This window comes from Dendrobates tinctorius, unplaced genomic scaffold, assembly GCF_039654945.1.
Source record: "Dendrobates tinctorius isolate UK_male_01 unplaced genomic scaffold, ASM3965494v1 ptg000495l, whole genome shotgun sequence".
NCBI lineage: Eukaryota > Metazoa > Chordata > Amphibia > Anura > Dendrobatidae > Dendrobates > Dendrobates tinctorius.
Window position 1 is genome coordinate 454,475 of NW_027362155.1, and position 23,848 is coordinate 478,322.

General features: G+C 51.6%; 1 protein-coding gene across 4 annotated transcripts in view; it reads left to right on the forward strand.

Annotated features, from left to right (window-relative positions):
• LOC141078059 (cornifelin homolog) overlaps positions 1-10,113 on the forward strand; it is a 35,248-nt gene extending 25,135 nt beyond the window's left edge. For all 4 annotated transcript variants that reach the window (XM_073564867.1, XM_073564865.1, XM_073564866.1 and 1 more), the window contains 3 exons: positions 4,877-4,995; positions 9,571-9,749; positions 9,826-10,113. In XM_073564867.1, the coding sequence (XP_073420968.1) occupies positions 4,884-4,995; positions 9,571-9,749; positions 9,826-10,008 (474 nt within the window). In that variant the 5' untranslated portion in view covers positions 4,877-4,883 and the 3' untranslated portion in view covers positions 10,009-10,113. The remainder of the gene's footprint in view (positions 1-4,876; positions 4,996-9,570; positions 9,750-9,825) is intronic.
• The last annotated feature ends 13,735 nt before the right edge of the window (positions 10,114-23,848 follow it).

Sequence of the window (23,848 nt, forward strand, 5' to 3'; positions counted from 1 at the left end):
ACGAACGTCCAAACACTGTGCTCAGTCCAATGCAAGGAACCTCCGGAGCGAGGCTTCACTCCGCGGTGTATACAGGTACTTGGCTAAGACGCTCTGACCTAGTCACCTGCTGCTTACTACACCGCGTGCACGTCAGTCTCTAGTATCTGCTGTGGATCATCTCCCGGCACAGAGGATAGTGGAGAACTGGCAGTCTGTTGTCCATATACAGTGGACTTACACACAGGGGGCCTGTCAAGTCGGCCTGCGCTCAAGGAACACCACTGCACCCGACTACTCATAGCTTTCCCGCCTGGACTCTCTTAGGGCAGCGCGTGTGCGGTACTCACGGTCACGTAGTGTACGGCACCTAGTTCTCTCTGGCGGTTACTGGACACACACCACGCATCTGGCTCTCCCTGGTCCCCGCGGTCACTGGTCTGTGTGGCGCTAGTGCTCCCCGGACAGAGAATTCCTCTCTAGCTGCTGCAGCACCCGGCCTGGCTCTGCTCTGCTGGCACAGCTCAGCTCCGCACGGCTGTGCTCTGTACGGATCTGAAGGCGATGAGGGCTCCTTCTATGTGGCCCGTTTCCACACCGGTACCCTCTGGTGGGGGAAGCAGGGCACGCTGCTCACCGATCTGTGCGCTGCTCTCTGCACAGCTCTCTGCCGCCGCCAGAGTCCCCAGCTTCACGCGCTTTCTCCTCTTATGCTTCCGACGCTGCCATTTTCAGGTTCTTCCTGCCCTCCGGGACAGCAGGAAGCTCCGTCTCGCTAGGGCTTCCCCCAGGCTGCAGGGGAAGGTCCGGCTCTTTCAAGCTTTCCCCCGGAAACAGAGGATGCAGCCCTTTTAGTTCTGGACCCGGCATGCAGGTACCCACGATCTCGTCGACCTCCTAACATTGCCACAGACTTCGGGGTCCTGGTGTCACATTTAGGTGCTGGGGCACACTGTCCATCCTTCACGGCAGTGCGCCCAGTGTTCCTTGCAGATGATTTTCCCTGCTTTTTCTGTATATTCTTGGCACATGGCTCTGTCTTAGCCACGTGCCTCTCCTCTGTTGAGGCACACGGCACCCTGTCATAACAGTGCACCCCCTTTTGCTGCAACATGCTCCTCAGCCTTGCTCCTCACAGCCGTGGAATCGGCCGGCTCAGCTGGGAGCAGGGATCAGGGATGGCGTCTTCCCACACTGTCCCCCTTTTGCCCTTTCACAACAACATGGATATCCCTCTCGCCCTCCTTGGCCCCGGTGATAACCGACTTAGCCGCAGAAGGCAGGAAGGGAAACTCCACGGGGCCCTTATGTCCGGCGCCGTGAGTACCTCCACAGCCTCGCCCCCTGCACTGTTCCCCGCACAGACGGCAGCATTGCCGGAAGTCCTCCTCCTCTCCCCACCTTATCCATGCCCCAGACCCACTGCAGAGCCCGTGCCTTTAGGTTTGGTGGGGGTAACACAGGAGGTGGTAGGTGTAACATCAGACATTGGTACATATTTGTAACTTACCACCTCCCTTGCAGTCTCCTTCGTCTTCTTCCATTTTTTTTGGTCTCCTCTGCTGGTTTGTCATCGCCAAAAGTAAAATGATTCAGGTCCACAGTCCACAGGAGACTCTAGCTCTCTGATCTCCCTCAGCAGACCACACTCCTCCTCTTCCTCCGCTGACACTCCAGCCTGTACTGTTGGAGTTGTCTGCCGTGCCGGGAGGCCGTTTCCCTGTTGCTGGCTCTGCTACACAGCTAGCGGGAGGGGAGAGAAGGGCCGGCAGGGATCAGCTCGCTGGCACCACCACTTGCTCCAGGACAGTCAGGGAACTGCACCGAGGGCAAATAGTTGCCAGAAAAGCTTCCCTTATAGGTGCTAGGTAGTGAGGCGCTCCCAGTGAGGGGAGATATAAATCACCAGTCCAGGCTGGGGACATATATTTAAACCTCTTTGAGCAGAAATGTGTAGGGCGCACTATCTGTGCTAATCACAACCTCATATATGAGAATAGGTGCTGCAACAATGGAATAACATGACTATAATAAAAGAAAAAAGCACCACTGCAAAAGCGCACACTATGAAAATAGAAAATGTTTATTGATGCAAGAAAAATATTAAAAGCACAATAAAAACATGATGAGCAACCCACAATGATATAATGGTTGAATATAACATGTATAACATATATAGCTGATATAATAATGCATATACAATCAAACCATGAGAGACATATCTCAGCAACCATGAGGACCACATAATCCCAATATAACGTGGTGACTGCAAGAAGTAATTCAGTCCACACAATCATATACACTCTCCATTATATAGCATATGGGCCACAATAGGCCACATAGAAAAATGGCCAGAGTCCACCACCAAGTGATCCAACCGCCACACTAAGCACAATAAGCGGCAAAGCTATAAGGAGATAACAACAAGTGGGTACTCAACCCAAAGCCATACCCTACGCGTGTCGCCACAACCCGTGCGGCTTCATCAGGGGATTATCAGTATATTTAAACCTCCCGGCCGTCACTGCCAGAGTTCCTCACTAAAACAATACGGTATTCTACCACCAGTTCCTCGTTCGACATAAGCCTCATCCGACAACAGGCTCATATTGGGTCAGAAACCAACTCGGGTAGCGTACAGTTGACCAACCGAGTGTGTGGACGTGGGGATTCGTGAATTGAGATAAAAGAGTAACCCAAGATTAATTTTATATTTAATTGCTGAAAGGGCGCACTAGAAATATACAGGTATATATTTACAAGAACAATATACAGGTATACAGTCACAAGTGTAGTACAAGGATAGGGTATAGACAGGTTGCAATTACTGTCTTATGTAGCATGTGACCACAGGGAGGTGCTGATGGATCACAGGTCCAAATCTTAGTTGCAGGTTTTCCTGGCTGTGTCAGCTAATGGATCCTCCAGCCATTAGAAAACTAAGCTCAAAATGAGAAGCTGTCTCTTATCTCCTAGGCTGTCCCCTCCCACACTTTGTGCCCACCCCCGGGCTTGAGCAGCCTCTCTCCTCCCATATCTGAGAGTATGGTTTTCTGTCCAGAAATGTGGAGGTTCATAACTTTCCACCCAAATCTCTGAATGAAATGGCAGCAATGCCACTCGATTCTGTTGGACTTTATATGTGCATAGAGACCAAATATGCCTAGCATATGTAATTTCTGTTAGCTATGCTTTATATCTACATGATGCAGGGTACCGGAGGTTGCTAAATAATATGGGCGAGTGGGGAAAGGAATGCCGATTCAGATTATGTGCTCGGCAAGTCTCAGAGATATTGCATTCTGTTATTATAGGTCATTTTCCAGATTCAATACCTCAGAGCCAGCTGTGACTTGATGTACGATGGTGTTTCCATGTGCTTCACACAAAGAAATCTAGTTTGCTGGGAAGCTGCAGCTAGCTCACACCTTGATGCTAATTGAAAGTCACCTGAGATTCAAAGGCTTTGTTCTTGGTTTTTAATTACAGATAAGCATTGCATGGCTTTTTATGGCCTGCGACAATGCCAAGGTGGGGGCACATTCCATGAGGGACATCTCCATGGTCCCTCACAACAGGTATCAATGCTGAGCTGAGAATATCACATAACTGACATTTACAATTAACAGCAACAGCACACAGCAAGATGGAGAAGGAATATGTGAACATGACGTAGCAACAATGACTGATGTAACAACAGTTCTGAATACACAATACTCCAGAAAAGAGAGAGTGTCCTCACCAGAAATACTGTATCCATGATGATGGAGTTTTGTAACATAATGCTGGAGAACGTTTTACACAACTGGTCTGCTAGACTGCTTCTTACAAAATGATTGGTTTTCCAGGACCTTTTTACCCAAAATGCATCAGTGTCTCCCATAATGCAATTGTCAGCTTTACAGGAAAACAACTTATAATACAATTAAACGTCACAAGATGGTGCTATTACCACATTAGATGTCAATATCAGATTATTACAGCTTAGTAAAGTGACAACAGTAATTTTAACCTTATCTTTTGCCCTAATGGACAGAACACTTAGTATTGGGCACTTTGTTGGGGTCATGTCTGAGTGTCCTTTGTATGAGCAGATGTCTGCGTCCACGGACAGACTTGGCACAATCCACTCCATCTGTCAGATCCCTGAGGATCTGACTTCACATTTTATTCTCTGTACAGGGATCTGGTCTTACAACGGGGTCCACTCTATTACCTCCACAGAAGGACTAATGGCCAGTGGAGCAAACCAGAGGCATGGGGGTCATCAGGGACAAAATCAGGAGGCATCGGGTGGTCAATTACAAGCTGAGGTCAGAGAACAGGAAAGACAGAATAGCAAAGGATCAGAGTGACCAGGTCTAGCTGATCCAATAACCGGCAGCCAGAGAGCGGCTGCTAGGGAGTATACAGAAGGAGCCAGCCCTGGCTCCCAGCAGAGAGCAAATTACATACCAGCTCCCTGCAGCAGAACACAGGAGGCCAAGAAAGGACTACAAGTCTCAACAATCTAAAGCTAATCTGCTACATGCTGCTGGGGTCCAGCAGTAACCATAGTATTTGTGTGAGGCCACCTAGTGACCAGGGCAGGGATTACTGCAGCAGGTTTAGACATGTCACATGGTTGGATCTGTAATCTCTTTCGTAGATCCTTTCTTATCACTGTGGCAGTGGAGCTGCGTACCCGGTGTCTCTGCTCAGCTGGTCACTCTTAGTGGCCATATGTGCCCAGGTACCAAGTGTGGGTCACGCTCTGGATCTGTACTGTGGCTCCGGGAAGGGGTTAATGAAGTGATGGTGATGGTCAGGTTACCTATGGTCGGACACGTGGACGGATTTTCCTCGTCTGTCTGTGGTGTCACCGTCTTCTTATCTGACCCCCTGTTCATCTATCCAGGTAACAGATGGAGGCCGTCATCTCTCAGCCGGGGGTCATCACCACGCAGACCGTGACCGTATCACAGAGCCCACGCTGGGGCAGCGACCTGTGCGACTGCTGTGACGACTGTGGAATATGTGAGTGCAACGCCAAACAGCAACCAACCGCTGACCCTGCAACCCCTAACCTCTGACCCTCCAACCCCAAACCTCTGACTCTACAGCACTCAACATCGGACCCTGCAACTCCCACCCTCTGACCCTACAGCACTCAACATCTGACCCCACAACCTCCCGACCTCTGACCTTAGAATTCCTGATCTCTGACCCTACATTTCCTGACCCCTGACCCTCCAATTCCCGACCTCGGACTCGCACATATTTTAATCGCTGATCTGTTCACAAGGGTGTTTTTTATGTCCATGTTTCTGGCTGGGTTTTTGACTCCAATTTTCTGCATGGGACGTGTCATTTTTCTGTTTTTCTGCTTGTTTGGGTTCGGATGTCACATTTGCAGTATTTTATCAGAAATTTCTCGAGAACTGAGCGTGTGGCATCAGTTCCACCGCCGGTATCCAGGGGTGATGACAGCGAGATCCTTCCTCCAGGACTCAGGGCGTCGTCTCATCAGGATTGTATAATAGAATCTGCTCCATAAGCCAAAAAATCCTCCGTGTGCCCAGACTGCTCCTCAACATGTCTCCATCACCCAGGACAAAGACCTCTACAGCACAAGGTCCATGCACTGCCAGAGCGCCTTCTGCTGGTCATGGCTGGGACTGCACATTACTCCAGAGCGTAAACCCACTATTATACTACAGTAGAGTGTGATGACCACAGCGTCTCCTCTCCGGGCTGCTGTGTATTACGGGGTGGAGGGTAATAAGTGCAGCGTCTCCTCTCTGGGCTGCTGTGTATTGCGGGGTGGTGGAGGGTAACAAGTGCAGCGTCTCCTCGCTGGGCTGCTGTGTATTACGGGGTGGAGGGTAATAAGTGCAGCGTCTCCTCGCTGGGCTGCTGTGTATTACGGGGTGGAGGGTAATAAGTGCAGCGTCTCCTCTCTGGGCTGCTGTGTATTACGGGGTGGAGGGTAATAAGTGCAGCGTCTCCTCTCTGGGCTGCTGTGTATTATGGAGTGGAGGGTAACAAGTGCAGCGTCTCCTCTCCGGGCTGCTGTGTATTACGGGGTGGAGGGTAATAAGTGCAACGTCTCCTCTCTGGGCTGCTGTGTATTATGGGGTGGTGGAGGGTAACAAGTGCAGCGTCTCCTCGCTGGGCTGCTGTGTATTACGGGGTGGAGGGTAATAAGTGCAGCGTCTCCTCGCTGGGCTGCTGTGTATTACGGGGTGGAGGGTAATAAGTGCAGCGTCTCCTCTCCGGGCTGCTGTGTATTATGGAGTGGAGGGTAATAAGTGCAGCGTCTCCTCTCCGGGCTGCTGCATATTATGGAGTGGAGGGTAATAAGTGCAACGTCTCCTCTCTGGGCTGCTGTGTATTACGGGGTGGAGGGTAATAAGTGCAGCGTCTCCTCTCTGGGCTGCTGTGTATTACGGGGTGGAGGGTAATAAGTGCAGCGTCTCCTCTCCGGGCTGCTGTGTATTATGGAGTGGAGGGTAATAAGTGCAGCGTCTCCTCTCCGGGCTGCTGCATATTATGGAGTGGAGGGTAATAAGTGCAGCGTCTCCTCTCTGGGCTGCTGTGTATTACGGGGTGGAGGGTAATAAGTGCAGCGTCTCCTCTCCGGGCTGCTGTGTATTATGGAGTGGAGGGTAATAAGTGCAGCGTCTCCTCTCCGGGCTGCTGTATATTATGGAGTGGAGGGTAATAAGCGCAGCGTCTCCTCTCTGGGCTGCTGTGTATTACGGGGTGGAGGGTAATAAGTGCAGCGTCTCCTCTCCGGGCTGCTGCATATTATGGAGTGGAGGGTAATAAATGCAGCGTCTCCTCTCCGGGCTGCTGCATATTATGGAGTGGAGGGTAATAAGTGCAGCGTCTCCTCTCCGGGCTGCTGTGTATTATGGAGTGGAGGGTAATAAGTGCAGCGTCTCCTCTCCGGGCTGCTGTATATTATGGAGTGGAGGGTAATAAGTGCAGCGTCTCCTCTCCGGGCTGCTGTATATTATGGAGTGGAGGGTAATAAATGCAGCGTCTCCTCTCCGGGCTGCTGCATATTATGGAGTGGAGGGTAATAAGTGCAGCGTCTCCTCTCCGGGCTGCTGTGTATTATGGAGTGGAGGGTAATAAGTGCAGCGTCTCCTCTCCGGGCTGCTGTATATTATGGAGTGGAGGGTAATAAGTGCAGCGTCTCCTCTCCGGGCTGCTGTATATTATGGAGTGGAGGGTAATAAGTGCAACATCTCCTCTCCGGGCTGCTGTATATTATGGAGTGGAGGGTAATAAGCGCAGCGTCTCCTCTCTGGGCTGCTGTGTATTACGGGGTGGAGGGTAATAAGTGCAGCGTCTCCTCTCCGGGCTGCTGCATATTATGGAGTGGAGGGTAATAAGTGCAGCGTCTCCTCTCCGGGCTGCTGTGTATTATGGAGTGGAGGGTAATAAGTGCAGCGTCTCCTCTCCGGGCTGCTGTATATTATGGAGTGGAGGGTAATAAGTGCAGCGTCTCCTCGCTGGGCTGCTGTATATTATGGAGTGGAGGGTAATAAGTGCAACATCTCCTCTCCGGGCTGCTGTATATTATGGAGTGGAGGGTAACAAGTGCAGCGTCTCCTCGCTGGGCTGCTGCATATTGCGGGGTGGAGGGTAATAAGTGCAACGTCTCCTCTCCGGGCTGCTGTATATTATGGAGTGGAGGGTAATAAGTGCAGTGTCTCCTCTCCGGGCTGCTGTGTATTACGGGGTGGAGGGTAATAAGTGCAGCGTCTCCTCTCCGGGCTGCTGTGTATTACGGGGTGGAGGGTAATAAGTGTAGTGTCTCCTCTCCGGGCAGCTGTGTATTACAGGATGGAGGGTAATAAGTGCAGCGTCTCCTCTCCGGGCTGCTGTGTATTACGGGGTGGAGGGTAATAAGTGCAGCGTCTCCTCTCCGGGCTGCTGTGTATTACGGGATGGCGGGTAATAAGTGCAGGGTCTTCTCTCCGGGCTGCTGTGTATTACGGGATGGCAGGTAATAAGTGCAGGGTCTTCTCTCCGGGCTGCTGTGTATTGCGGGTTGGAGGGTAATAAGTGCAGCGTCTCCTCTCCGGGTTGCTGTGTATTACGGGATGGCAGGTAATAAGTGCAGGGTCTTCTCTCCGGGCTGCTGTGTATTGCGGGTTGGAGGGTAATAAGTGCAGGGTCTTCTCTCCGGGCTGCTGTGTATTACGGGATGGCGGGTAATAAGTGCAGGGTCTTCTCTCCGGGCTGCTGTGTATTACGGGGTGGAGGGTAATAAGTGCAGGGTCTTCTCTCCGGGTTGCTGTGTATTACGGGATGGCAGGTAATAAGTGCAGGGTCTTCTCTCCGGGCTGCTGTGTATTGCGGGTTGGAGGGTAATAAGTGCAGGGTCTTCTCTCCGGGCTGCTGTGTATTACGGGATGGCGGGTAATAAGTGCAGGGTCTTCTCTCCGGGCTGCTGTGTATTACGGGGTGGAGGGTAATAAGTGCAGGGTCTTCTCTCCGGGCTGCTGTGTATTACGGGATGGCAGGTAATAAGTGCAGCGTCTCCTCTCCGGGCTGCTGTGTATTACGGGGTGGAGGGTAATAAGTGCAGCATTTCCTCTCCGGGCAGCTGTGTATTATGGGGTGGAGGGTAATAAGTGCAGCGTCTCCTCTCCGGGCTGCTGTGTATTATGGGGTGGAGGATAATAAGTGCAGCGTCTCCTCTTCGGGCTGCTGTGTATTACGGGGTGGAGGATAATAAGTGCAACGTCTCCTTTCCGGGCTGCTGTGTATTACGGGGTGGAGGGTAATAAGTGTAGTGTCTCCTCTCCGGGCTGCTGTGTTTTACAGGGTGGATGGTAATAAGTGCAGCGTCTCCTCTCCGGGCTGCTGTGTATTACGGGGTGGAGGGTAATAAGTGTAGCGTCTCCTCTCCGGGCTGCTGTGTAATACGGGGTGGAGGGTATTAAGTGCAGCGTCTCCTCTCCGGGCTGCTGTGTATTATGGGGTGGTGGAGGGTATCAAATGCTGAGTCTCCTCTCTGGGCTCCTGTGTATTACGGGGTAGAGGGTAATAAGCACAGTGTCTCCTCTCTGGGCTCCTGTGTATTACGGGGTGGAGGGTAATAAGTGCAGTGTCTCCTCTCTGGGCTCCTGTGTATTATGGGGTAGAGGGTAATAAGCGCAGTGTCTCCTCTCTGGGCTCCTGTGTATTATGGGGTGGAGGGTAATAAGTGCAGTGTCTCCTCTCTGGGCTCCTGTGTATTACGGGGTAGAGGGTAATAAGCGCAGTGTCTCCTCTCTGGGCTCCTGTGTATTATGGGGTGGAGGGTAATAAGCGCAGTGTCTCCTCTCTGGGCTCCTGTGTATTACGGGGTGGAGGGTAATAAGCGCAGTGTCTCCTCTCTGGGCTCCTGTGTATTATGGGGTGGAGGGTAATAAGCGCAGTGTCTCCTCTCTGGGCTCCTGTGTATTACGGGGTGGAGGGTAATAAGCGCAGTGTCTCCTCTCTGGGCTCCTGTGTATTATGGGGTGGTGGAGGGTAATAAGTGCTGAGTCTCATCTCTGGGCTCCTGTGTATTACAGGGTGGAGGGTAATAAGCGTGTTATTTCCCCGCAGGCTGCTGCGCCTTGTGGTGCTTCCCCTGCATGCAGTGTGACACCACGAGTGATTTTGGAGAGTGCCTCTGTCTTCCGCTTTTGGACGCTCGCTTGATGGGATACGTGTGGTGCTGCGGCGTCTGCCCCCCTATAACGATTGCAATGAGGACGGCAATCCGGGAGAGATACAAGATTCCCGTAAGTGAAACATCAAGGTCTCTATGGTTGGGGAGTTTCGCCTTACACCAGGGTAACCCAAATTTTCCTCTTTCAGGGGTCCATCTGCAATGACTGCGTCCTTTCCTGCTGCTGCTACACCTGCACCTGGTGTCAGATCGCCCGCGAGATCAAAGCCCGAAGCCAAACGTCCACCATAACCACGGCCCACACCACCCTGATAAGCAATGCCCCCATTATCCCTCAGGCTCATGGCTATGCTCCCATCGTGGAGTATTAACCCAGACAGTAGGGCCCCATCACCCCCAACATCTGCTTCACCCCCTTCCCTCACTTTCAAGCATGTAGTGGAGTCATTAGATAATAAAGGAAATACTCTACCCGTTCTGATGGTCGATGCTCCGCGCTGTTGGCTGCTCATGACCACACCGAAAAAGAGGCCGGAGGGCCTAGTACTGGAAGAGGGAAAGAAGAAGACGTCGGAGGGTCACTACATCAACATTTCACAGTACTGGTGTCACAGAATTACCACGACAGATAGGAGCCAAAAGACTGCAGCGTCCGATTTCTCCTTCTCCTGCACTGATTAGAAGCACTTCACCTTCATATTAAATGGTGTAAATTTCTTTTAGCAGTGCAGAGGTTAATCTGCTCAGTTGAGAGCTCCAGGAAGCTTTCTTGCATTAAGGCTCTCAGCTGTGCCTGTTAGCCGCTCACATCTCCTATATAATCTGGGCCTTGGCTAGCACTCATTGTCAGAGATAGCTTATACTGCATGGCTGGAGATTGTTGGTCATCATTGGAGAAGGCGTTTGGTGGATTTGCCTTTGACTGTTGCTAGGTTTTGAGTGTGTGATTCCCTTTCTTCTCCTACGTTGGTTTTACCCCATCCTCCACTCCCTGGTGTATTCTTCTGTTGTCTGTGTGAGTGTATTTGTTTGGTTGTTATTTTCCATTACCCCTGTTCGTATTACCTTGTTAGTCTGGTTGGTGTATTACAGTACACTGCTACTCCCCTCTGCCCTGTGTGGCTGTGTGGGGGAAGGGTACGGACTTAGGGCAGGTTCAGGAGCTAAGGCAAGGTACATTGTCCTGGTGTCTTCAAAATCAGAAGTAATCAGGGGAAAAAAAGCAAGTTAGGACGCCCCTAGCAATAGGGACAGGGAAGGAGCCTCGGGTCCAGGATCACCCGATAAAAGAGTCATGACATCTGGTATCACACAAGAGGTGCGAGAAACACAGAGGAGGGAGGCCGGGGAACAGAGAGGCGTCTGAAAGAGGACAAGAAGGTGGGATGGAGGGAGAGAAAGAGATGTCTGGAGGAGGATGACAGTGAGAAGAGAGGGATGCCCAGAGGAGGGCGATGGGGGTAGGGAGTGAGACACTCAGAGAAGGGTAACTGTTGGGGGGGAGACGCCTAGAGGAGGATGAAGGAGGGGACGAGACCCCTGGAGGACATTTACCTGGTGAAGGGTTAAACACCCGGATAGGGGCGATGGGGAAAGAGAGATACCCGGAGAATGATGATGGGGTAGGGAGCAAGACACTCAGAGAGTGGCAATGGGGGGATAGGAGAGACGCCTAGAGGAGGACGAAGGCAAGGGAGGCCCCTGGAGAACAGCAACAAGGTGAAGGGAGAGACACCTGGAAAAGGACGAGGTTGAGGAACGGAGAGACACATGCAAGAGGGCCATGGGGGACAGACGCCTGGTGGAGGGCGACGGCAAGGGAAGGGCTAGATGCCGGATGTCATGTCCGCCATGTCTGTCATGTACGCCATGTCTGTTTTGTCTCATGACCCTAGGAGTGGTGTGCAAGCGCATCTCATGTCTGCTATCCTGCATGTTCCCTAGAGCAGTGTGCACACTCACCTCATGACTGTTGAGCTGTGGGACGCCTGCATTTCTGCTCTGCATTCTGTGATCGTCTCGTCATGTCTAGAACCCCTGATCATGTGTCCTTCCTATGTTCCAGCAGAGGCTGCGTCTGCATTCATCTCTGCATGTCTGGAACTCTGATCATGTGACCTGCCTAGGTTTCAGCACTGGTTCTGCAATCATCCCTGCATGTCTGGAATCCTGATCATGTGACTGCTCCCTATGATCCTGGAGGATCTGAACTGGAAGTTCTTCCCTGGTCCTGACCCGGAAGCGAGGGTGCTGTGCCCTATATCAGACCGCCCCTTCCTATGCTCAGCGCCTGAGTATTGTGTTGCTTCCCTGCATGGCTGCTTGGTCTGCTGGGTCGCTCCCTCTATTCTGTGCCCTTGCACTCTGCTCTGTCGTGTGTCTCTGCACACGCTCCATGCTCGTATTCCGTCTCTTGTCTCCTGCTTTGTCTCGTGTTGCCCTTCGTGCTTTGTTGGTCCTCGCTATGCTTCCTTGTTTTGCTATGCTCTGTACCCTGTCCCTGACGTGTCTCTCTACACGTGCAGGCCTCCGCTCTGTACCCTGTCCCTGACGTGTCTCTCTACACGTGCAGGCCTCCACTTTGTACCCTGTCCCTGACGTGTCTCTCTACACGTGCAGGCCTCCGCTCTGTACCCTGACCCTGACGTGTCTCTCTACACATGCAGGCGTCCGTTCTGTACCCTGTCCCTGGCGTGCCTTGCTACACGTGCAGGCCTCCGCTCTGTACCCTGTCCCTGACGTGTCTCTCTACACGTGCAGGCGTCCGTTCTGTACCCTGTCCCTGGCGTGCCTTGCTACACGTGCAGGCCTCTGCTCTGTACCCTGTCCCTGACGTGTCTCTCTACACGTGCAGGCCTCCGCTCTGTACCCTGTCCCTGACGTGTCTCTCTACACGTGCAGGCCTCCGCTCTGTACCCTGTCCCTGACGTGTCTCTCTACACGTGCAGGCCTCCGCTCTGTACCCTGTCCCTGACGTGTCTCTCTACACGTGCAGGCCTCCGCTCTGTACCCTGTCCCTGACGTGTCTCTCTACACGTGCAGGCCTCCGTTCTGTACCCTGTCCCTGGCATGCCTCTCTACACGTGCAGGCCTCCGCTCTGTGCTCGGTCTAGTCCCAAGGTTCTCCCTTGGCCCGGCTCTGGGCTTCGGCCTAAGCTCCGCTGCTAGACTCTGTCCCTGTCCCTGACGTGTCTCTCCACACACGCAGGCCTCGTCTTGTACTTTGCCCCTGACATGCCTTCTGCATGCGCAGGACTCTGCCTCTTACCCTATGCCTTGTCTCTGATGTTTTGTGCACCCTTGCACTTTTCGTACTAAGCTTTGCCGTGCTGTTTCGCATGCGTCTCTGTCCTGTACCTTTGCCTAGCCCTGCCTTGTGGCTCCGTGCCCTCATGCACGCGCCTGGTCGCCCTGTGCCTGCCTGTTGTGCCTCAGCCGTGCCGCCTCTAGTCGTGCTCGCCTGTGTGCCTCAGCCGTGCCCGCTGTCCAGTGCTATAGTGGTTATCGCCTGTGTGTGCCTCAGCTGTGCCGCCTCTAGTCATGCCCGCCTGCCTGTGTCACTGTTGGTACCGCCAGCCGGTGCCCCAGCCGTGGTTTCCGTGCTCCCTTGCACTCACGCTGGTTCTCGCACTGTACATTTTCGTGCTACTCTTGCGCAAAGTCTTTTGCTTACTTTGCTCTGCTTTTTACCCTGTCTTGCCTGCCGGATTCCATAACCTGCCGACCGCTGCCAGAGGTCTGGACCCTGATGACTGCGGCCTGATGTCCGGAGCTGATTTCCGCAGTCTGATTCCTGGATCGTGTCGGTCAATGCCAGCCCCCCGGATTCCGATGCCACCGTACCCTATCTTGGAATCCGGCGTGTTCCTTGACACGCATCCTGTTGCTAACTTTGTCTTTGTAAAAGAAGGGAAAAGAGGCGGCGCTCCCCCAGATGTGCAGTGCAGTGTTTCTTTATTCAACCATTAAAGGTCACACAATAAAGGACGGGCAGGTACCATGAGGCATGCGGGGAGAAAAGACGGACGACAGCCGTTTCGCGTACACAGACGCTTCAACAGCTCCCGGTGTCATTACCTGACGTCATTTCCTTAAATAGGTCTATGACTAACAACAGGTGAACATTTACAAAAACATGAATGGACATTTTCAATTAAAAACAAGTAACATCATTACATCTTTATGCTGACTGCAGGAACAATCACAACAAGGAATTTTTTTCAAAAGGAGTGTATAAAGATCCTTACAAACAATTCTTTTCTTTACAGAAAAATTTTTTTACAAAAATTTTTTTTCTCTCTTTACAAAAAAATCGACAGCTCCAACCTATCATTCCGTCTAGAAGGAGCCTGCGCTTTAGATCTAATTATCCATCTGGCTTCGTGTCTCATCAACCATTTATTATGATCACCACCTTGGGGTGGAAATTTTACCATTTCTAAACCAGCGAAGCGTAATAATTCCGGGTTGGAGTTGTGTTTTTCTTGCCTATGTTTTATTAAGCGCAAAGACCCTTTTCCTGTACTAATCGAATGATGATGTTCATGGAATCTTGGTGCAAGTGCTCTAATCGTTTTTCCTATGTAAAAAAATACACAAGGACAAAACAGAATATATCCCACAAATTTACTTCTACAAGAAATAGAATCTTTGACTCTGTGCTGAACGGGGCCGATGTTTAGGGGATTGGAAGTCCTATGTAAGTGACAGGAATTACAGTTAACGCATTTAAAGTTCCCTTTTGGTGAATTTTTTTGTAACCAGTTTTTATCAAGAGGTAACAAACGATTATGAACTATAAGATCGGCGATATTATTAGTGCGTTTATATGCAAATCGCGGAGCCATAGTACAGATTTCCTGCAAACCTTTATCAGAGCGCAGAACATGCCAGTGTCTTCTGATGGCTGTGTGTGACCCTATCAATGGAACGATGTTTGAAGCTAAATATTCAGGATTGAGAGTCCTCAGTAGTTGATACCTTTTAATGGCTAACTGAAAAGATGGTAACACATTGCAAGCTTTCGAGACTACTCAGGTCTCTTCATCAGGCTAGACTAATACAAAATCTGATGAAATTAGTCTAGCCTGATGAAGAGACCTGAGTAGTCTCAAAAGCTTGCAATGTATTACCATCTTTTCAGTTAGCCATTAAAAGGTATCAACTACTGAGGACTCTCAATCCTGAATATTTTTCTATCCACTGGCTAACACGGTACAAAGATATACATCTTTCCTGTTTGAAGCTAAAATCTCTTCTGTGGATTTATTTTGTTTAGGTATTTAACGAAATTATCAAAATCATTCTGAGAACCGTCCCACATGATGAAAATATCATCCACAAATCTCAGGAAGATGCGGATGTGTTTTAAAAAAGGATTGGAAATATTTATAATGTATTTTTCTTCGAATGCTGCTAGAAACAAATTAGCAAAAACACATGCTACGGGCGTCCCCATAGCGGTACCGGTTTTCTGAAGATCCCATTGGTTCAGACATTTAAATGCATTATGGGATAATACAAAGTCCAATCCATCTAAAATAAACGCAATGCAATCAGAACTCTTGTCAGAATTCATCAGCATTTTTTGGAGGAATCCGTGTATAAAGGTTCACTACATCAATTGTGGTTAAAGAAGAACTTGACTGCCAATCACAATTTCTTAAAATGGAGATAAAATCCCCAGAATCTTTTATGGAGGAAGGAATCTGAGAAAGTAATGGTTTAAGGAGCCAGTCTACATATTGTGACAACGGCTCTGTCAATGAATTAATGCCCGATATTATGGGGCGACCCGGGGGTTGCGTGATAGACTTATGAATCTTTGGAATGCTGTAGCAATCAGCAATCTCTGGGAAATCAGGCATCGGATTTTCAGCTCTCTTTTTGATAAAACGCCATTTTCAACATTTTTTCTCAAAAAAGTTCTCATTTTGTTTTTAAATCTTTCTGTCGGATTGCAATCCAAAGGGACATAGGTCGCTCTATCCTCCAATTGGGACAAGGCTTCCTTGATGTAATAATCCCTGTCTAGAATGACGATATTTCCCACTTTATCTGCTTTGCGGATCACTACATCATTCCTCTATTGTATATCACGTGAAGCCTTCTGCTCCTTATCCAGCAAATTTTTTCTCGGTGTATGATAATAGACCGCTTCCACATCTTTTATTACTAAATCCTGAAATAAATCGATGACTTTACCTGGAGAAATTGGGGGCATGTCATTAGATTTTACCCCTCCTGTAAAAGGTTCTAGAGATGAAAGGATTGGTGTTGCTCACGGACTCATTACTCACTGACGGATCGGCTATGCTCATCAGAGTAACAATACCATTAACATCCATGACGTCAGAGGACTGAAACACGAAGCCTTAAGGTTCCCGTAGTAACAGGATTCTCCTTAATCTGATCACTACTCACTTTGTTCTCATTAACAAAAGATTTATGTAAATGTAACTTTCTAATTGATTTAAAAAGCTCAATTTTAAAGTCCGTTAAATCGAAAGGTTCAGGTAAGCAGAAACTCCGTCCCTTAGCGAGCGCCGACAGGCGACCGTCTGTTAAAGTTCTCTTAGATAAATTCAGAACTTGTAGATCGTCACCCGCATCTATCGCTTCCTCCACATCACTTGTTTGCGGTTTTTCCCGGAATTTCCGATTTCTGCCCCCTCTTCTTGTCTTTTTTCTAAAGGGGCTGACGATCCTGCTGTTTCTTTCAAACTATCATCTCCTCCATAGCGCTAGAATCAGAGGCCGTGATCCAGCCATCAGAATAAACTTTCTTCTTTCTTAATCTCAAAGATCGATTTTTATTAAAAAAAGCTCTTTTTTTATTTTTAGAATTCCATGAAAAAATATGTCCAGTATCAAAATCCATTTTATCCCGCAGAAATGTTTCTTTTGTTTAGTTTCCACTTGAATCACTAATTTCCTTTCTAATTTATTCAGAAAATTGGTGTTTTGACTTTCACTTAAACCTGAAGATAATTCCTTGTTTGCTTTCTCCAAATGTTCACATAAAACCGCATGTTCTTTTTCATTTTGACTTGTGACTAATCTTAATAACTTTTGAGAACAATCCAAATGAATAAGTTCCCGTTCTTTCAAAAATTCCATATCATTATTGAACTGTGAAATTTCCTTGAAAACTCGAAGTCCTCTTGGTGCTCGTTCACATTCAATGTAAGATTTAAGTGACTTAACAGTCCAAAACAACCGGATTTCCTTTTCAGCCAGGGAAGAGATTTTAGATCCCAGGGTCTTAGTGCTAATGATATGCAACTCTTCTTTGTAATTACAGAGAATACCCCGCATCCTCCCTGCCAGCGAACAGTCCTTGTTTAGTTGCCCCGTGTTCAGCCTGATCCATGGTGTCTTCAGACAAATCCATGTTCCTACAAATTCACAGGTGAAAACTCAAAAAGCAAACAGCAAACAGCACGGGCCTTGTGCTCAGTTCTCAAAACAAGTATGCAATTCAATGCAAAGAAAGCCAAGATGAACGGCACCGAGGCTCTGATCCACCGGCAGCAAGTCGAGGATCAATCACAGGCGCACAGCGTGTCAACCACTGCCGGGAATCACGGTGCTCAGCATCAGAACAGACACGCGAAATGTGTAAAAGAAGGGAAAAGAGGCGGCGCTCCCCCAGATGTGCAGTGCAGTGTTTCTTTATTCAGCCATTAAAGGTCACACAATAAAGGGCAGATAACATGAGGCATGCGGGGAAAAGACGGACGACAGCCGTTTCGCGCACACAGACGCTTCAACAGCTCCCGGTGTCATTACCTGATGTCATTTCCTTAAATAGGTCTATGACTGACAACAGGTGAACATTTACAAAAACATGAATGGACATTTCCAATTATAAACAAGTAACATCATCACATCTTTATGCTGACTGCAGGAACAATCACAAGACATTTTTTTCATAAGGAGTGTATAAAGATCCTTACCAACAATTCTTTTCTTTACAGAAAATTTTTTTTCTCTTTACAAAAAAATCGACAGCTCCAACCTATCATTCCGTCCTGAAGGAGCCTGCGCTTTAGATCTAATTATCCATCTGGCTTCGTGTCTCATCAACCATTTATTATGATCACCACCTTGGGGTGGAAATTTTACCATTTCTAAACCAGCGAAGCGTAATAATTCCGGGTTGGAGTTGTGTTTTTCTTGCCTATGTTTTATTAAGCGCAAAGACCCTTTTCCTGTACTAATCGGATGATAATGTTCACGGAATCTTGGTGCAAGTGCTCTAATCGTTTTTCCTATGTAAAAAAATAAACAAGGACAAAACAGAATATATCCCACAAATGTACTTCTACAAGAAATAGAATCTTTGACTCTGTGCTGAACGGGGCCGATGTTTAGGGGATTGGAAGTCCTATGTAAGTGACATGAAATACAGTTAACGCATTTAAAGTTCCCTTTTGGTGAATTTTTTTGTAACCAGTTTTTATCAAGAGGTAACAAACGATTATGTTTGATTCTTCAGCTTTAAACATCGTTCCATTGATAGGGTCACACACACAGCCATCAGAAAAAACTGGCATGTTTTGCGCTCTGATAAAAATTTGCAGTAAATCTGTACTATGGCTCTGCAATTTGCATATAAACGCACTAATAATATCGCTGACCTTATAGTTCATAATCGTTTGTTACCTCTTGATAAAAACTGGTTGTAACGGGGTCTACCAAGCTGGGGTACCTCTTTCAGTACCACCCCGCGTTTTCGGAGGTCCGCTCTGAGTTGGCTGGAGTCTGAATGAAGGACGCTGGCTGGAATTCCTTGGTTACATGGGCGCATATAAAAGATCACTACTTCTCCATGTATTTCCAGTCTGACAACACTTTACTCACAGGACACAGAATATATCATACAGATACAGAGGGCCGGCCAATAGAAAAGCGGCAGGCCAGACATACATTACAAAAGCCGCAGGTGGCCGGAGCCTGCCGATGTTTACTGTGGGAATTACGAAGGTGGAGGGAGGGCGGACAAAAGGAGAATATCGTGTCCCCTCTGCCCAGAGGCGCAACCTGTGGGCTGATGCATTAGGGAAATGCATCTCACATGGAACCTATTATACATACATATAACTGCACAACATATTCTGGGTGCTGAGTGGTTCTGTAACACGCAACACAGAGTATATCTGGGGTCACTCTCCCGCCCACAATCTCCAGCACAAGATGGGGGGATGAGTGACAGAGTATATCTGGGGTCACTCTCCCGCTCACACTCTCCAGCACAGGATGGGGGGCCGAGTGACGGGAGTATATCTGGGATCACTCTCCCGCCCACACTCTCCAGCACAGGATGGGGGGCTGAGTGACGGGAGTATATCTGGGGTCACTCTCCCGCCCACACTCTCCAGCACAGGATGGGGGGCTGAGTGATGGGAGTATATCTGGGGTCACTCTCCCGCCCACACTCTCCAGCACAGGATGGGGGGCTGAGTGACGGTAGTATATCTGGGGTCACTCTCCCGCTCACACTCTCAAGCACAGGATGGGGGGCCGAGTGACGGGAGCATATCTGGAGTCACTCTCCCGCCCACACTCTCCAGCACAGGATAGGGGGCTGAGTGACGGAAGTATATCTGTGGTCACTCTCCCGCCCACACTCTCCAGCACAGGATGGGGGGGCTGAGTGATGGGAGTATATCTGGGGTCCCTCTCCCGCCCACACTCTCCAGCACAGGATGCGGTGCTGAGTGATGGGAGTATATCTGGGGTCACTCTCCCGCCCACACTCTCCAGCACAGGATGGGGGGCTGAGTGACGGGAGTATATCTGGGGTCCCTCTCCCGCCCACACTCTCCAGCACAGGATGGGGGGCTGAGTGAAGGGAGTATATCTGGGGTCACTCTCCCGCCCACACTCTCCAGCACAGGATGGGGGCTGAGTGATGGGAGTATATCTGGGGTCACTCTCCGGCCCACACTCTCCAGCACAGGATGGGGGCTGAGTGATGGGAGTATATCTGGGGTCACTCTCCGGCCCACACTCTCCAACACACGATGGGGGGCTGAGTGATGGGAGTATATCTGGGGTCACTCTCCCGCCCACACTCTCAAGCACAGGATGGGGGGCAGAGTGATGGGAGTATATCTGGGGTCACTCTCCCGCCCACACTCTCTAGCACAGGATGGGGGGCTGAGTGATGGGAGTATATCTAGGGGTCACTCTCCTGCCCACTCTCCAGCACAGGATGGGGAGCCGAGTGACGGGAGTATATCTGGGGTCACTCTCCGGCCCACACTCTCCAGCACAGGATGGGGGCTGAGTGATGTGAGTATATCTGGGGTCACTCTCCTGCCCACACTCTCCAGCACAGGATGGGGGCTGAGTGAGGGGAGTATATCTGGGGTCACTCTCCCGCCCACACTCTCCAGCTCAAGATGGAGGGCTGAGTGACGGGAGTATATCTGGGGTCACTCTCCCGCCCACACTCTCCAGCACAGGATGGGGGGCTGAGTGACGGGAGTATATCTGGGGTCCCTCTCCCGCCTACACTCTCCAGCACAGGATGGGGGGCTGAGTGACGGGAGTATATCTGGGGTCACTCTCCCGCCCACACTCTCCAGCACCGGATGGGGGGCTGAGTGCTGGGAGTATATCTGGGGTCCTTCTCCCGCCCACACTCTCCAGCACAGGATGGGGGGCTGAGTGACGGGAGTATATCTGGGGTCACTCTCCGGCCCACACTCTCCAGCACAGGATGGGGGCTGAGTGACGGGAGTATATCTGGGGTCACTCTCCGGCCCACACTCTCCAGCACAGGATGGGGGGCTGAGTGAGGGGAGTATATCTGGGGTCACTCTCCCGCCCACACTCTCCAGCACAGGATGGGGGGCTGAGTGACGGGAGTATATCTGGGGTCACTCTCCCGCCCACACTCTACAGCACAGGATGGTGGGCTGAGTGATGGGAGTATATCTGGGGTCACTCTCCGGCCCACACTCTCCAGCACAGGATGGGGGCTGAGTGACGGGAGTATATCTGGGGTCACTCTCCGGCCCACACTCTCCAGCACAGGATGGGGGGCTGAGTGATGGGAGTATATCTGGGGTCACTCTCCGGCCCACACTCTCCAGCACAGGATGGGGGGCTGAGTGACGGGAGTATATCTGGGGTCACTCTCCCGCCCACACTCTCCAGCACAGGATGGGGGGCTGAGTGACGGGAGTATATCTGGGGTCACTCTCCCGCCCACACTCTACAGCACAGGATGGGGGGCTGAGTGATGGGAGTATATCTGGGGTCCCTCTCCCGCCTACACTCTCCAGCACAGGATGGGGGGCTGAGTGACGGGAGTATATCTGGGGTCCTTCTCCCGCCCACACTCTCCAGCACAGGATGGGGGGCTGAGTGACGGGAGTATATCTGGGGTCACTCTCCGGCCCACACTCTCCAGCACAGGATGGGGGGCTGAGTGAGGGGTGTATATCTGGGGTCACTCTCCCGCCCACACTCTCCAGCACAGGATGGGGGCTGAGTGACGGGAGTATATCTGGGGTCACTCTCCCGCCCACACTCTCCAGCACAGGATGGGGGGCTGAGTGATGGGAGTATATCTGGGGTCACTCTCCCGCCCACACTCTCCAGCACCGGATGGGGGGCTGAGTGCTGGGAGTATATCTGGGGTCACTCTCCCGCCCACACTCTCCAGCACAGGATGGGGGCTGAGTGACGGGAGTATATCTGGGGTCACTCTCCCGCCCACACTCTCCAGCACAGGATGGGGGGCTGAGTGATGGGAGTATATCTGGGGTCACTCTCCCGCCCACACTCTCCAGCACCGGATGGGGGGCTGAGTGCTGGGAGTATATCTGGGGTCACTCTCCCGCCCACACTCTCCAGCACAGGATGGGGGGCTGAGTGACGGGAGTATATCTGGGGTCACTCTCCCGCCTACACTCTCCAGCACAGGATGGGGGGCTGAGTGACGGGAGTATATCTGGGGTCACTCTCCCGCCCACACTCTCCAGCACCGGATGGGGGGCTGAGTGCTGGGAGTATATCTGGGGTCACTCTCCCGCCCACACTCTCCAGCACCGGATGGGGGGCTGAGTGCTGGGAGTATATCTGGGGTCCTTCTCCCGCCCACACTCTCCAGCACAGGATGGGGGGCTGAGTGACGGGAGTATATCTGGGGTCCTTCTCCCGCCCACACTCTCCAGCACAGGATGGGGGGCTGAGTGATGGGAGTATATCTGGGGTCACTCTCCCGCCCACACTCTCCAGCACCGGATGGGGGGCTGAGTGCTGGGAGTATATCTGGGGTCCTTCTCCCGCCCACACTCTCCAGCACAGGATGGGGGGCTGAGTGATGGGAGTATATCTGGGGTCACTCTCCCGCCCACACTCTCCAGCACCGGATGGGGGGCTGAGTGATGGGAATATATCTGGGGTCACTCTCCCGCCCACACTCTCCAGCACAGGATGGGGGGCTGAGTGATGGGAATATATCTGGGGTCACTCTCCCGCCCACACTCTCCAGCACAGGATGGGGGGCTGAGTGACGGGAGTATATCTGGGGTCACTCTCCGGCCCACACTCTACAGCACAGGATGGGGGCTGAGTGATGGGAATATATCTGGGGTCACTCTCCCGCCCACACTCTCCAGCACCGGATGGGGGGCTGAGTGATGGGAATATATCTGGGGTCACTCTCCCGCCCACACTCTCCAGCACAGGATGGGGGGCTGAGTGATGGGAGTATATCTGGGGTCACTCTCCCGCCCACACTCTCCAGCACAGGATGGGGGCTGAGTGATGGGAATATATCTGGGGTCACTCTCCCGCCCACACTCTCCAGCACCGGATGGGGGGCTGAGTGATGGGAATATATCTGGGGTCACTCTCCCGCCCACACTCTCCAGCACAGGATGGGGGGCTGAGTGATGGGAGTATATCTGGGGTCACTCTCCGGCCCACACTCTCCAGCACAGGATGGGGGGCTGAGTGATGGGAGTATATCTGGGGTCCCTCTCCCGCCCACACTCTCCAGCACAGGATGGGGGGTTGAGTGATGGGAATATATCTGGGGTCACTCTCCCGCCCACACTCTCCAGCACAGGATGGGGGGCTGAGTGATGGGAGTATATCTGGGGTCACTCTCCGGCCCACACTCTCCAGCACAGGATGGGGGGCTGAGTGATGGGAGTATATCAGGGGTCACTCTCCCGCCCACACTCTCCAGCACAGGATGGGGGGCTGAGTGATGGGAATATATCTGGGGTCACTCTCCCGCCCACACTCTCCAGCACAGGATGGGGGGCTGAGTGCTGGGAGTATATCTGGGGTCACTCTCCGGCCCACACTCTCCAGCACAGGATGGGGGGCTGAGTGATGGGAGTATATCTGGGGTCCCTCTCCCGCCCACACTCTCCAGCACAGGATGGGGGGCTGAGTGATGGGAATATATCTGGGGTCACTCTCCCGCCCACACTCTCCAGCACCGGATGGGGGGCTGAGTGATGGGAATATATCTGGGGTCACTCTCCCGCCCACACTCTCCAGCACAGGATGGGGGGCTGAGTGATGGGAGTATATCTGGGGTCACTCTCCCGCCCACACTCTCCAGCACAGGATGGGGGCTGAGTGATGGGAATATATCTGGGGTCACTCTCCCGCCCACACTCTCCAGCACCGGATGGGGGGCTGAGTGATGGGAATATATCTGGGGTCACTCTCCCGCCCACACTCTCCAGCACAGGATGGGGGGCTGAGTGATGGGAGTATATCTGGGGTCACTCTCCGGCCCACACTCTCCAGCACAGGATGGGGGGCTGAGTGATGGGAGTATATCTGGGGTCCCTCTCCCGCCCACACTCTCCAGCACAGGATGGGGGGCTGAGTGATGGGAATATATCTGGGGTCACTCTCCCGCCCACACTCTCCAGCACAGGATGGGGGGCTGAGTGATGGGAGTATATCTGGGGTCACTCTCCGGCCCACACTCTCCAGCACAGGATGGGGGGCTGAGTGATGGGAGTATATCTGGGGTCACTCTCCGGCCCACACTCTCCAGCACAGGATGGGGGGCTGAGTGATGGGAGTATATCAGGGGTCACTCTCCCGCCCACACTCTCCAGCACAGGATGGGGGGCTGAGTGATGGGAATATATCTGGGGTCACTCTCCCGCCCACACTCTCCAGCACAGGATGGGGGGCTGAGTGATGGGAGTATATCTGGGG